The sequence below is a fragment of the Rhinolophus ferrumequinum genome, chromosome 6, assembly GCF_004115265.2.
Source record: "Rhinolophus ferrumequinum isolate MPI-CBG mRhiFer1 chromosome 6, mRhiFer1_v1.p, whole genome shotgun sequence".
NCBI lineage: Eukaryota > Metazoa > Chordata > Mammalia > Chiroptera > Rhinolophidae > Rhinolophus > Rhinolophus ferrumequinum.
The window spans coordinates 7,185,034-7,199,064 of NC_046289.1; the positions used below are offsets into that span (position 1 = coordinate 7,185,034).

Here is a 14,031-nt window from a genome sequence, read left to right on the forward strand (position 1 = left end):
TAATTACTGGAGCTTTACAGTAAGTCTTGTTATCTGGAGAATGAAGCCCTTCAGGTTTGAGGTGCTTCAAGATTCCCAGCACTGTTCTAGGTCCTTTGCATCACTACATACATTTCAGAATCAGAGGATCAATTTCCATCAAAAAGAGAGAGAAAGAGAGAGAGAGAGAGAGAAGAAACATACTGGGATTTTTATTGGATTGCACTGACTCTACACATCAATTTGGGGAAGAATTGAAGTATTAATGATATTGAGCTTTACAAGCCATTAACGTAGTTTATCCCTCCATTGATTTCATTTTTTAATTACTATCAGCAGTCTTTTCTAATATTCAGTGTAGAGGTCTTACACATCGTTTTTAGATTTGTCCCTAGGTATTCTACTGTGAATAATTCTACTTCTTTTAAGTAACATAGGGCTATGTCTTTCCAAAATTTAGGAATATATAATACTATGGCTAATGAAATTATAGTTATGTAGGCAGGATGCTTAGCAGTGACAGGCTGCCTTGCTCAGATTTGGGGCGCGGGGGAATTGCCTTCAGAGAGTTTAATTGTAAAATGACACTTAATGGATGAAACCAGAAATATGAAAAGTCACCTTAATGAGAGTAAATGCCTCCTAACCTACACAGACCTGAAAGAGTGAATATGTCCATATGTCTGAAGAGAGAATGTGTTGAGGCAAGTCAGAGGTATAATTGTCACTGCCCATCCAAGTGGTGTCAGGGGACGTGTGCCTTGTCAGCAAGGACCGGAACACTGGACAGGTGTGGCAGGAACGATGGATCGAGCTGGCAGAGGCTAAGGCCCTGTCCTGATTTGGTGTTCCCCAAGCCTTTCTGATCATTTGGCCTCTCCTATGTAACCTGTGTCCATGAGGTGAAATGGAGCAAGTACTGGTGAAACGGGGCAAGTACCATTCCACTCAACAATCATGTTTCTCATCACAAATATTAATACATCGATACTCTGTCTTCTCTCCTGGTCGCTTAGGAGGTTAGTGAAGACAAGTCAGCATCTTAGGGTCTTATCTATCCTAAAATACGGCTGAGATCGTGCTTCTTCATTTGCATGGCGAGGGCTAGACTCCATTGTGAATTCGCCAAAATTAACGCCATTTAGTGAAGCTTCTTGATGACCCTCAGAGTTACTTAAGTGTCCCGTCACAGCCATATGGGGAAATGTAAATAAATGATGGACTTCACTGAATGATTGGAGATTTAAATTAGTTATAAAAAACATGGCTGTGTAACAAAATTTCAGCTAAATAACTTTCATTCGTTAATATTTACTGTATCTCCACCATGTGCTATGTACTTTTTTAGTCTCTAGAGATACAGGAAAACAAAACAAAACGCCTTCATGGAGCTTACATTTTGGTGAGGGAGAAAGACAATAACACAGAGGCATATGAAATGACATCAAGTGTGAGCAGAGAAAAGGAACAGTGTGATGTCACAGAGAGAACCGTCTGGGGAGGCCACTCCGAGGCAGTGATTCTTGAGCTGAGCCATTGATAAAGTGAGAGTGAGCCACATGGACATGTGTGGGCCGAATATTCCAGGCAAAGGCCCCCAAACAGACTATACTTGGCAATGAGGAGTGAAGTGAGGGGGACAGAGACGTCATGAGGGGCCAGACTGTATGGGGTCTCACAGGCCCAGGTCGGCACGTTGCCACTCACTCCGTGTGACATGGGGAGGCGGGTGGTGGTGGTGGTGGGGCGGGGCATGGGGGGTGTCTCTGAGCAGATCTGATTTCTGTTTTAACAAGATTTCCTTGCTGATATGTTGAGATTAGTCACAGAAAGGAGCAGGCCAAGGGACGAGGTGACAGCAGCAATCCAGATAGGAAATGGTGGTGTCTTGGGCTAAGACAGTAGTGTTGGAGGGGTGAGAAGCAGACAGACTCTCTTTTAATTGCTTGGATTTTCTCAGTGAGCTAAGAAGCAAGGTCATGAAATGTAACCACCTTTAAGGCATGAAAAGATTACTATTATAAGGACTAATGACTTCAAACCATTGAAAATGTGTTCTTTTTACTTACTTAGCATTTTTTTATTAAAATATAAGGGTCAAATGTAGTGCAGGGAAAAAAAAAAACATAGGTGAATTGGACGTCGTCAAAATTAAAAACTTTTGTGCATTAAAGGGGACCATGAAGAAAGTGAAAAGACAAGCCACAGAATGGGAGAAAAATACTTGCAAATCATATATCTCATAAGGGCCTATATCCAGAATATAAAAGAACTCTTACAACTCAGTAACAAAAAGACCAGTGACCCAAATAAAAAGTGAGCAAAGAACTTGAATGTACATTTCTCCAAAGAAGATGCACAAGAGGCCAGCAAGCACATGAAAAGATGCTCAGTCACAATGTGATACAGACTCCATCACCATTAAATACGCATGTGCGCGCGCACACACACACACACACACACACACACACACAACTGTTTGTAAGGATGCAGAGAAATTAGAATCCTTACATATTGCTGGTGGGAATGTAAAATGGTGCAACCACTTTGGAAAAGAATCTGGCGGTTCCTCCATAAGTTAAACACAGAATTACCATATGACAGCAATTCCATTCCCAGGCAGCTACCCGAAAAAATTGACAACAGGTGTTCTAACAAGAACTTGTACATGAATGTTCATAGCTCTATTCACAATCTCTAAGGTGGAAACCACCCAAATGTCGATCAACAAATGAATGATTAAACAAAACATGGTCTACCCACACAATGGACTATCATTCAGCCTAAAAAGGAAGGAAGTACCAATACATGCTACAACCTGGATGAACTTCGAAAACATGCTGAATGGAAGAAGCCAGACACAAAAGGCCACATATTATATGATGATGTTTATACAAAATGTCCAGAATAGGCAAATCCGTAGAGGTAGAAAGCAGATTAACGGTTGCTAGGAGCTGGGGGTGGGGGCTAGATAATGGGGAGTGCTACTTAATGGGTACAGGGTTTCCATCTGGGGTGATAAAAAAGTTCTCGAGCTCGATCCTGGTGATGAGCAAACAAGAGTGTGAAGGTACTTAGTGTCAGTGAATTGTACACTTTAAAATGGTTACAATGGTAAATTTTACGTTGTGTGTATTTTACAATTAAAAAATAGCGCAGTTATATTGAGATTACATTATTTAAAGGGATAAAATATATGCATTAAGATAAACCAAAACTAATTTCTCATTCAGTGTCATTCTGGGAATTCTGGGGATTTTAGAGCTGGAAAAGACCATAGGGATTGATTGCTTATGCCTATATTGTAAAGTTAGTTTGTTGAAAATATTTGGCAACTTTCTAATTATCACCGATATTAGAATTATTCATTCTGTGGCATAACTTTTTCTCTCAAGAAGTTTCCAATTCTCTCTGACTCATTGGTTGGAATGCTGACCTTGAACTCAAAAAAGCAACCTGTGCATATCAGTCGTGTCTGACTTATTGTGACTCAACAAAGTATAAACCATTCTAACGTATGTCCATCTCTAACACGACTGGCATTTGGGCCATAACAAATTGTGTAAATTCATTAGCCTACATGTTCAAATAATATATATATAGTCTGATTTCCTTCATGCTAAAAATTACTGGGAACATTAGTGTGCAGAATGCTTAGATTAAGAATGAACTATTAAATCAATGTTTGTCCCATGAGCTACACACAGCTACCTTTATCAATTTACCTTTCAAATAGAGTTTTAATGAAGTAGTCACTCATTGCCATATAGCTTCTTATAATGATTCTGTTCAATAAAATATTTGCTTGTGGGGAAAAAGAAAAGAATTTTCCAAAAACCAGAAAAGCATTTTTTAAAGCAATTTTTCAAATTACAATATTAAACTCATCTGTAGCTCTGTAAAGGTACAAAGTCTTTAAAGTTTCACTGTGTTTCTGGATTGTTCTTGAAGAGATACTCTGCCTATAATTGAAAGAAAGACAATAAGTCAACAATTCAGAAGATACTACAAGGTATTTATGAGTCATGTATTTGTACTATTAAACTTTAAAATTTTAAGTAAAAGCATATAAATCTTTTACTTTCAAATAAGTAATAAAAATATAATTATAAACTGTGAAGGTGTTAGAGGCTATTTCCCAAATCCCAGACACACAATTTCAAGATCTCAAATACCTTCCCATTTAGAGTCAGGCATATTTTATTTTCAAGTTGATATTTAAAAAAAAAACACTTAATTCTCTTACCAGAAAATCAACAGGGTCATCTGGTCTGACCTTACAACACTCATTCAGACCCTGCATAAGTGTTGGCATAACATAAGTCATTAAATAGTTTCTCAGGGGAACAGACTGGGCCTCTAGTAATTCTGCTTCTTCTCTTTTCACTTCCTCTAGTCGCTTATTCTACAAACAGAACATTTGGGGGTTGGAAAAATAGATAGTCAGAAAAGGGAGAACACTTTCACACAACTCATCCCACAATGCATTAGAACTAGTTGGTGCTATAAATGTTCACGTTATGACAGAGATGGCATTTCCAAACAGCAGAGAAAAGGTATGGATGGTGTTATAAAAACAGGCTAGTCATTTAGAAAGTCATAAGCTGGATCCTTACCTCACTTCTTCTTTTTTTTTTTTTTAATTTATTGGGGTGACAATTGTTAGTAAAATTACATAGGTTTCAGGTGTACAATTCTGTATTACATCATCTATAAATCCCATTGTGTGTTCACCACCCAGAGTCAGTTCTCCTTCCATCACCATATATTTGAACCTCACTTCTTAAGCAAAAGTAATTACTAGCTGCCCAGATGAAGGAAGGAAGGAAAGAAGAAAGAAAGGAAGGAAGGGAGGAGAAGGGAGAGGAAGGGAAGGAAAGGGAAGAGAAAGGAAAGGAAGGGAAGGGAAGGGGAAAAAAAGTGGTAATAGAAAGTCTAGAATGTACTGGTCTGGTGGACACGTGTTATTCCCGGCTCAGGATATGGCCATCATCCTCTTTCGGGAAAAATCATACGAGAATATCTTTGAGAAATCTCCCTTCTCAGCCTGGTGTTTCAGGTGGGCCTTACGCCCATCAATCCAGCCTGCATCCTGTCCACAGGCATTAGTTAAGGATGGGCATATCAAGTAGAGCCTAAGGATGATGCCAACATGAAAGGCAGAGCATGGAAAGGACCCCAATCCTTGGTGACACCTGAATCATTACATGAAGTCTCGCCTGAAGCCAGCCCTACCCCTAGACTTGTCTGTTATGCGAACCATAGATTTTCTTTATTTCTAAGCCATTTTAACTTTGCTTTTCTGTCAACTGCAAGATAAGGAGTAAAGAGTCCTAACTGATATTCATTTGAAAAGAGGTCTTTCCGAGCAAGAGCAAACCCAGAAATCAAAATGGGAAAAAGACTGATGGATTTGACTACATATAACATAAATCTTTTTTATGACTAGAAGAAACACCAATACGTGATGTTAAAAGATGAACAGCGAGTTGAGAAAAACTATTTGTAACATATTATAAAAAGCTGGGATATTATGGGAGTACACGCCATTTGCCAGGCCTTGTCTGCATGCTTTTACACACATTAATTCTTTAATCACTACAGCAACTCCATGAAGTAGGTGCTATACTAGGACCCAGAGTGACTTGCTCAGGGGGTACATACAAAGAGAGTGGAGAGGACTTGGACAGCTTGGGGGACTTGCCTCCCGGGGCCATTCCTGTTTCTCTTACACTGCCTTATCAGGAATTGTCTTGCAAAATAATAAGAAAAAGACACGTAGCCCAAAAGTGGGCAGAGAGAGAATACATGTGGCATAAGAAGAAATACAAATGCCTAAACTCCTACAGGAAAAGTTATTAACTTCGTGATCAGAGAAATGGACACTAAAACAATGAGATGGGTTTTTGTTTATCAGATGGGCCTGTGTGAGCAAAACTGAGAAAGCAGGGTTGGAGGAGGGGCAGGGAAACACACTGGTAAGACAATATAGGAACAGGTTTACCCTTGCTGGAGGGTAGTGTAGAAATATGTATCAAAAATCAAACCATGTACCCAGAGTCTGACCTAGCAAACCGTAGGAATTTATGCTAAGGAGATAAACATGCACACAAAGATATGTACATGAGGACATCCTCCACTCCCTTCCTTCCTTCCTTCCTTCCTTCCTTCCTTCCTTTCTTCCTTCCCTCCCATCCTCCCTTCTGCACATTAGAATGAGTGCAAAGAGAGAAATTAAACAGTATAAAAGAGGATATAACACGTTTGGGGGAGGGTCAGGAATTGAAATTTTAAATATGGTGTCCAGGAAAGCCTTCACTGGAAAGACGAATTCTGTTAATAGTAAAAACCCAAAGAAAAAGGGAGGAAGTTGGTCACGCAGCTGGCACATGTGTAGATGCCCTGGGAAATATTAGAAGCAGCCAGGTCACAAAGGACCTTGGGGCCCACAATAAGGAGTTTGGGCTTTTGTCTAACAGTGGGGTGAAGTTTAAACAGAGAATGGCCGTGATGGATCTGTAGTTTAGAAGGCCCTGGCAACAACATTGGAAAAGACTGGAGACGACAGGGGCGGACCTGGGAAACCAGCGGGAAGGCCCCCACCGCCTCATTCTGACGAGAAACACTGAGCCTGATCAGGAGACGAGGGGAGCTCTGGGGGAGTGCTATTGTAGGAAGAAGAATAGGTTAAGACTCGGTGACTTGGGGGATGAGGAGGGTGGAATGAAGCTGATCACGCGGGTTAGATGGGTAAATGGAGGAAAATCAAATGAAATCACAAGGTCAACATGCAGCAAAATGTTACCCATTTACAGGGTTGTGTGTTACCGATACTGTTGGCGCTGGCTAGTTATTATCATTGTTGGTAGCTAAGCAACAGACTGTGGACATCTCTTTAAAAATGGTACATATGACAAAACAAACAAAACTTATCTGGGGTATATCCGTGATATTTCTCTATTAGTAGGATGGGAAGTGCAGCTGGCCTAAATGGCTTTGCTGCCCCCCTCCCCCACAGATGCTCGCGCAAGCGCACGCACTCACCCACTCCTCCCAGCGGGCCATCTTCTCTGCCATCTCCATGGCTTCCTGGCGTTCTCGTTCTGCTTTCTCCATAGCCTCCTTGGCTATGAGTTCTTCAGCAGCCCTCCGCTCCTCTTCTGCCTTTTCTTCATCCGTTAAACCATAATTTCGAGGCTTCCCAATCTCTTTGATGAGCCGTTTGACAGCAAGTCTGTTCTGAGCGTCTTCAAGTTTTCCTACATCTTTAAATACCAGGGGAGAGGAAGGAGATGGACAGACACATGCTTATACTCTGGGCCTGCCTGCAATATATTCTGAGGCCATATTCGGGAAAATTCTTTATTACTATAAACTTGTGGTGGTAAATTATGTAAATTACCACACTGGCTTTTCCTTTTCTAGTCGCCACCACAGTTCGGAATTTCTTGTCTCACTGGCAAATATCAGGTCGCTGTCTCTGAGACACAGGGAGCAAGACCGACCTTGGCTGTTTGCATTCTGAGAAGCACTGTTGATTTAAGTGGGTGGATGGGGCAGGGGATGGACTTCCTCAAAAGGAGTGAGTTCTCCATCCCTGGAAGCATTCAAGCAGAGACTGGGATACTTCCATTGGGGGTTTCTAACAGGAGGAAGTCCTGCACTTGTTGGAGGCTAGGCTGGGTGACCTCCCAGGCTTCTTTTCTGTTTCTGAGAATCAGTGATTTTGGGATACACTTTGAAATCGTTGAAAAATTAACCATTTTAGTTAGCCTCCTTGAATAGGAAAACGTCCAAACTCCACAATATCTGATTAATGTTAATATCAGGACCAAGAAAGAAAAGGCTTCCTGGTAAACATGAGTTCCCCACAGAGTCACTAAAGAGTAAATTCCACACCACTTCCGTGGGTTTGCTTGAAAGATGTCTGCATAGCAGGGTGTGCAGTGGGCACGCTTTGGTACTCAGTACCTCCAGACCTTCTTCCTCGCCCCCATGTACCGCACTGCGATGTTCCTCTCCCCCACCCCATGTTTGTACTGAATAACCTTGACCTAAACCAGAGGCACCGCCAGGTTCTAATACGGGAAGGGGAAGAACAGGCCCAGTGTATCAGTTGGTGGATGGCAGCAAGCCAAGAAAAAGCAAACACCGAAAAACTCATGTCTGCCTCCTCCTCGTTGCCTGAGCTCTGACATTTAAATGTATTGCTGCCTGATTCCTCTAGTAATTACCACCATCACATGCTTGAAAGTGCTCTGAAACATTTTAGAAAAGGCTCTTTTTTGGAGAAGCGGACTTCAGAGCACACTGCTGCCCCCAGCAACACTTCTGCTCAGCCCCCGGGGTGGGAAACTGCCGACTGGGTGCAGGTGGGCACCTGACCAAACCACAGCTGCTGACTTGCCCCTCCTGGAATGTGGAATTAGGACTGAAAGTCACGTCCAACTCTAGCCTGGGCTGCAGTGTAGCTCCCGGGTTATGAAACAGACCCAGGCCACCATGTAAGCCAGAGAGGAGATAGAGAGATTCTGGTCCAAAGCGTGAGCGAGTAAACAGACATGAGAGTGGAGTCCAGAGATGCAGAGGGAGAGTGACGGTGCCAGCATCTTTTCAGGGTCCCATTCCAGACCTTTCTGAGGCCAGGCTGCACTCCTGACCTTGACACCCTCTCCCTGATGTCCATCCTTAGGACACATTTTTCCCCTTTCCTTTTATTATCTCCCGGTTGTCAGCATGGAGAGTAGGCCCAACCTGACGGGCCCGCAATGATACAGGAACACAATGGCCACTCATCCACTCCTCTCCTCATTTCTGTCTTTCTCAGTGTTTCTCCCTGGGACTCTCCTGATCTTTCCATAAATACTTTTTTTGGGCTTTGCTGAAAAGATGAAAAATACTACTTTTGTGAAAATTTGCTCCCCATTGTTTCCTAGCTCTCTAATTAGCATAAATGACTTTCCACATTAGGTGTCGAATCCTGAGTGTTAACATATAAAACTAACACACAGACACAGTGAAATGAGGGCAAACCCCAGTCACTCCTGAGAGAGTAAAACAGAAGAATTTGCAGATTTGTAAGTAGTAGGTTCTTTCTACTTCTTAGGAGGCCATCATTTTATGCCTTGGTATTGGTGGTAAAAACAAAATTACCATGGACAAATTGAACTCCTTCAATGTACCAGACACTTCCTGTCTCTACCATTTGAAATGACTCGACAAACTAGGGATTATTTCCTGTTTCACAGATGAGGAAACTGAGGCAGAGTCAGAACTGGAATCTGCTCTCCTGCCTCCTGCTGACATTAGTATATGATTTCCCATTCTCTAGGTTCTAAATGCTGTCCTGTTTGGCCCTTGGGAGTCAAGAGACGCCTTGGGAGGCCCAAGGGGTAGGCCTGGCCACTAAGCTCCTATCAAGCTAGGGGTTTCTCATGAAACCCAGAGGAGGAAGAAGCGTCAAGATTCAGAAAACCAGAAAGAAGTTTGGTTCTCTAAGCCAAGGGGAGTGGACAGCTGAGACGTGGAGCCAGGAATAGTAGTGATGATGGTGAGGATGACGAGAGATCACATTTACTGCGTGCCTGCTGTGAGCTAAGCTCTGAGCAAAGTGTTTAGAGGAAACACGGAGAAATGCATTAAGGAGATATTTGCTTCCCTGAGGAGCTATGGGGGTCAGCTGGCTGGTCTAAAGGCCAGAAGGGGCTCTGTGAAGAGCACCAGTGCCCTGCAAAGTTATGAGGATGGAATGCTGCCCCCAAGGAAGCTGGGGCATGGCCCAAAGCAGCCAGAAAAACACACATTTCTATGAAGTGCCCTTTCAAAAAAGGCCGATTTGGTATTCCACTTCATAATGTATCCCCGTTTTCATGTAACAGTCTCACCCCACCACCAAATCCTCAGGTCAAAGGACTCCCCAGGAGGACTTCCCCGCTGTCCGCCCCCCGCCCGTCCACAGACTTGCACTGGGGTTGGCCAGTGTGTGGGTGTCGGATGGGGAAAGGGGCGACACTTGGCAGTGGCTCTCCCCATTCACATTACCCATGAGTTTATGTCATACCTATATTTATCGGGTGGATTTCAAGTTCATCAAAATAGTTGAAGACAGTTTCATCTTCGGTATTGATGTCCCGGTAGTCGCTCAGAGCCCCGAGGAACTGGTCCTGGCTGTAGTGGGTTCCCGCGACCAAGCTCTCAGGAAGATTTATCACCCGCTCCTTCAGGAACTCATCTGAGGCATCCAGCGCACAGACAAATTCTGGGGAGGACAGGGCTCGTGAGTCAACCCAATGACAGTGGAGGTAACCAGCAGGCACTGGTGGACGACCACCATGTCCCCAAACGTCTGGTGTCAGCCGAGACCTTCTGTTGCTGCAAATGGCCTGACAATCAGCCTTCTTTCTGCCTCCATGGAGGTTGAATACATGCAAATCACCAACACTTCCAGAGAGCTCCCTCTGAGACCCAACCAGTTGGTATTTGTAGGATCTATTATTTCTTTTCCCTCCCTCCCTTCCTTCTTTTAATAAAAGCAGCAGAAATTGTAAATAGCAAATCTCTAATAACCCTCCACTATCTTATCGTTAGCTTCCCAGTCATTCCCCAGAGACTCATAGCTACAAGCGACATGCTTTGATGGCTGATTTGCCAACTTAATAAAAACAGGGACTCCCCTTTAGTTTTTACTTTTCCATGGATCCAGCACTTTCCTCCCTTCATGCCACTGGCTATGAAACATCTGTGTCCAGCACAACTCGGTCAGCACTTACCTAAGGTTTGACGCATGGATCGTGTCAATGAGGCTGTCATCTCACCCTCCTGTGATTTTCTTTTCAACTAGGAAAGCAGTTGTTTCTCCAGCTTCTAGTACAAGTTCAGTGCATACTTGTTGAGTGAATGAATGAATGATGCAAATGCAGGTCAGTGAAGAAAACTTGCTACCGGGTTTCCCCGAAAACAAGACCTAGGTGGACCATCAGCTCTAATGCGTCTTTTGGAGCAAAAATCAATATAAAAGACCCGGTCTTATATTATAGGAACATAAGACCGGGTCTTATATTATATTATATATTATATAAGACCCGGTCTATATTATATTGTTATATAAGACCGGGTCTTATTGTGGGGACAGAGCCAGGAGTGCAGTTTCCAGGTTCTCGCCCTCACGTGGAAAGGTGCTCACTCGGGTAGTAAATGGCCATCAGCTGTGGCTAGTTGGCTGTCATCTGTAACCAGTGAGCCATTGGCCACTAATATAACTGCCGTGGCTACGCTAGCAGCAAATGGGGGCTAGCAAGCAGATGGTGGCTGGCAAGTGTGGATTGCAGTTAGCACAGCGGATTGCAGCTAGCAAGTGAGGTTGGATGCCAGAGAGAAGTGGACGGCGGGTTGCAGATACTGTGGCTCCTGCTTCTTGTGTCTCCAACCCAGCCGCCAGCGAGAATATGGTGGTATGACTCCCCTATCTATGGCTCCATGGGTGTTCCATTTTGGCCTCACCATGTCCTGCGTTCTTATGTGGGGAGTGGGACCACATGACACCCTGCATGACACTCATATTAATTTTTGCTCCAAAAGACGCCTTAGGGCTTATGTTCAGGGGATGCCATCCCGAAAAATCCTGCCAGGGCTTATTTTCTGGTTAGGTCTTATTTCGGGGGAAACACGATAATAAGCTTTCTTGAGTGAGCAAGAAACATAAGTGCAGAGCCCAGAACAGGGTGTATGGACCACGTGTGAACACTGTCTGCTCCGTATCAAGAGTGAAAACAAAAGCCGAGGACAGAGCTTGTGGAGTATTTCCTGTAAACTCATAAGCATAGTCTGATACCACCACTATTCTCACCTAATTCAATTTAGATGCTCATCTTTGACCATCTGATTTGCACGTGTAGCTACTTGTATGTTTTGAAAAGGAAAGAAGACAACTGGAACCCAAATACTGGTATAGGACTTAATTTGAAATTATATGAATAAATTCGCTGAAAATTGAATCTATTTAGGCTCCATTATGTCTGATATCTAGGTCAAAATTTAGTAATTCTGTTAATAATCTAAGAATCTCAAAATGTAATACCGCACCTTTTTTTCCAGTGATCAGGAGATGGAAGATTCCAGTTAATCACATATTGTGAATAATGAGTGATATACTTGACTTCTGATTTTCAAAGAATTTTAATACGATGCAATATATTTTCCACTAGATGGTATATTTTTAAAAGTCCTTTCTCCTTTATGATTCAGAGAGAACTTCAGGAGTTTGCAGTATTTTGAGATAATTACTCAGAATGCTTACTGCCCTTGAGATGGCTAACAGTGGATAGCAAGTACTAGATTTCTGCTTGGTAAGAGTGGACAGAACAACGAGGTCACCGCATTGGGCTAACTGGGAGTCATGTGCAAATCTAAGTTTTAACACACTTTTCCATATATGTCAGGTAGGTACTACACTAAACTTGTCTCCTTCACCTAGGGGATCTGAAAAGAATCAAACTGGATAGAGGCTAACACCAGTGACTTACCACCCAGGACTGGATTACCACAGATTCAAAAAATTTATCACTCACATCAAGCATGGATGCTTGCGTGAATCATGCTATTTTCTGTATCCGATGATGTTGTGACATCTTGAGGGGGGGCCTTACAGACCCAGCAGCAGAGGGGAGGCTGCACCTACCTGGCTAGTTCCTGGGCTAGTTCCTAAGCTGCCCCTACGCTAGCTAGTTGCCAAAGATAGATTCACTTGGGAGCAAGCCTCTTCTGTGCAAGCCAGCCCCCCCGCCCTTTACATAACACACATACCAGGCCAACATTTTCCCTGCTTGAAATCATCCCAGGGCCTGATACGAGGCAACTAGAGACCAGAGCCCACTGGAATTAGGTAAAACAGCCAATCCTCTAAAAAAGCTGTTTACTCTGCCCTGCCTTGCTTTTCCCACGGAAACCCCCCAAAAAGTCATGTCCTAGACATTCCCCAGTCTCCTGCTTCTGCCTCTTGACCAAGCCCAGTGCTTCCCCATGTGGTCTGGCACACCCCCTTCTCTGGGGAAATATGAGTAATAACTTCTTTTTTCAGTGGCATTAGCCTCTCGTGTTATCACTGTCACCTCCATAAATTAAAATCCTACAGTTACAAATGAGACAATGCTCTAATTTCTTTTACGAACATAGAAAATAATGACAAGTTCTGGAAAGAGAGTAATTTACTAAGAACATACTAAACATTCCAATAGATTATATCTGAGACACGTTTGGCCTGTGTCCAGCAAAGAGAGGGCAGCCCAGGGACCATGATTCAGAATCGTTCATCATTCTACCCCTGTGTTTCCGTTTCCCTAACTTAGGGAGGAGGTTCATTAATTCTGCTTTTTGGAGGCAATGGAGTGAGAAGACCTGGGTTTGAACCAGGGAAGTGGGCCTGGATAAGTCTCCGGGATTTAGCTTCTGGAAGGAGTAAGTGTGGGAGTAATTCCTGCCTTGTACGATTGTGGAAAGGTTCAATGAGCTCATAGCTCACATGATGCCTGGGGTGACAAAATGGTTAGTTGAGCTGAATTTCATCTATTTATGCATCAGCGAGATGACTATTGCCCGCAAGTGATAAACTCTCATACACTGGACTGTCCTGGTTATTTAGAGTAATCGACTTTGCTTTGGACCCTTTTTGAGGCAAATACATAAATAAATGGAAAATCTGAGACCACCCTTCCCTCTGGCCTTCCAGTTCCTGCCACCTTTTCAGAGCCCTCAGGCAAACGATAAACCTCTGCCCCTCAGGATGATGGCCCGCTGCTGCTGGTGGTCTCAGTGCTTCCATAAGCTTCATTGCAATCCGTGCCTGGACCAAGACCAGGAGACGATTACAGGCATGAACCATGGGGACTTTGACGCAAGAAAGCAGGACCTTCTGAGTTACAACTCTCAGGGGCCTGGAACTGGCTGCCCCAAGGTGTATCACCGTGGCCTATTGATTATTTTGAATTAAGAAACTGCCTGTGCAAGACGAAAACCCTGGCCTCTCTGTCCCCCTAAAAGCAGGAGATCAATCTCCCA

The 14,031-nt window shown here is 43.4% G+C and overlaps 1 protein-coding gene across 1 annotated transcript in view; it reads right to left on the bottom strand.

Annotated features, from left to right (window-relative positions):
* Positions 1–2,183: 2,183 nt before the first annotated feature.
* The window catches only part of AK7 (adenylate kinase 7), a 56,338-nt gene continuing 44,490 nt past the window's right edge, over positions 2,184–14,031 (bottom strand). The window contains exons 15-18 of the mRNA XM_033109712.1: positions 10,040–10,237; positions 7,024–7,244; positions 4,226–4,384; positions 2,184–3,941 (exon numbers count right to left, since the gene is read on the bottom strand). Of these exons, the coding sequence (XP_032965603.1) occupies positions 3,903–3,941; positions 4,226–4,384; positions 7,024–7,244; positions 10,040–10,237 (617 nt within the window). The 3' untranslated portion in view covers positions 2,184–3,902. The remainder of the gene's footprint in view (positions 3,942–4,225; positions 4,385–7,023; positions 7,245–10,039; positions 10,238–14,031) is intronic.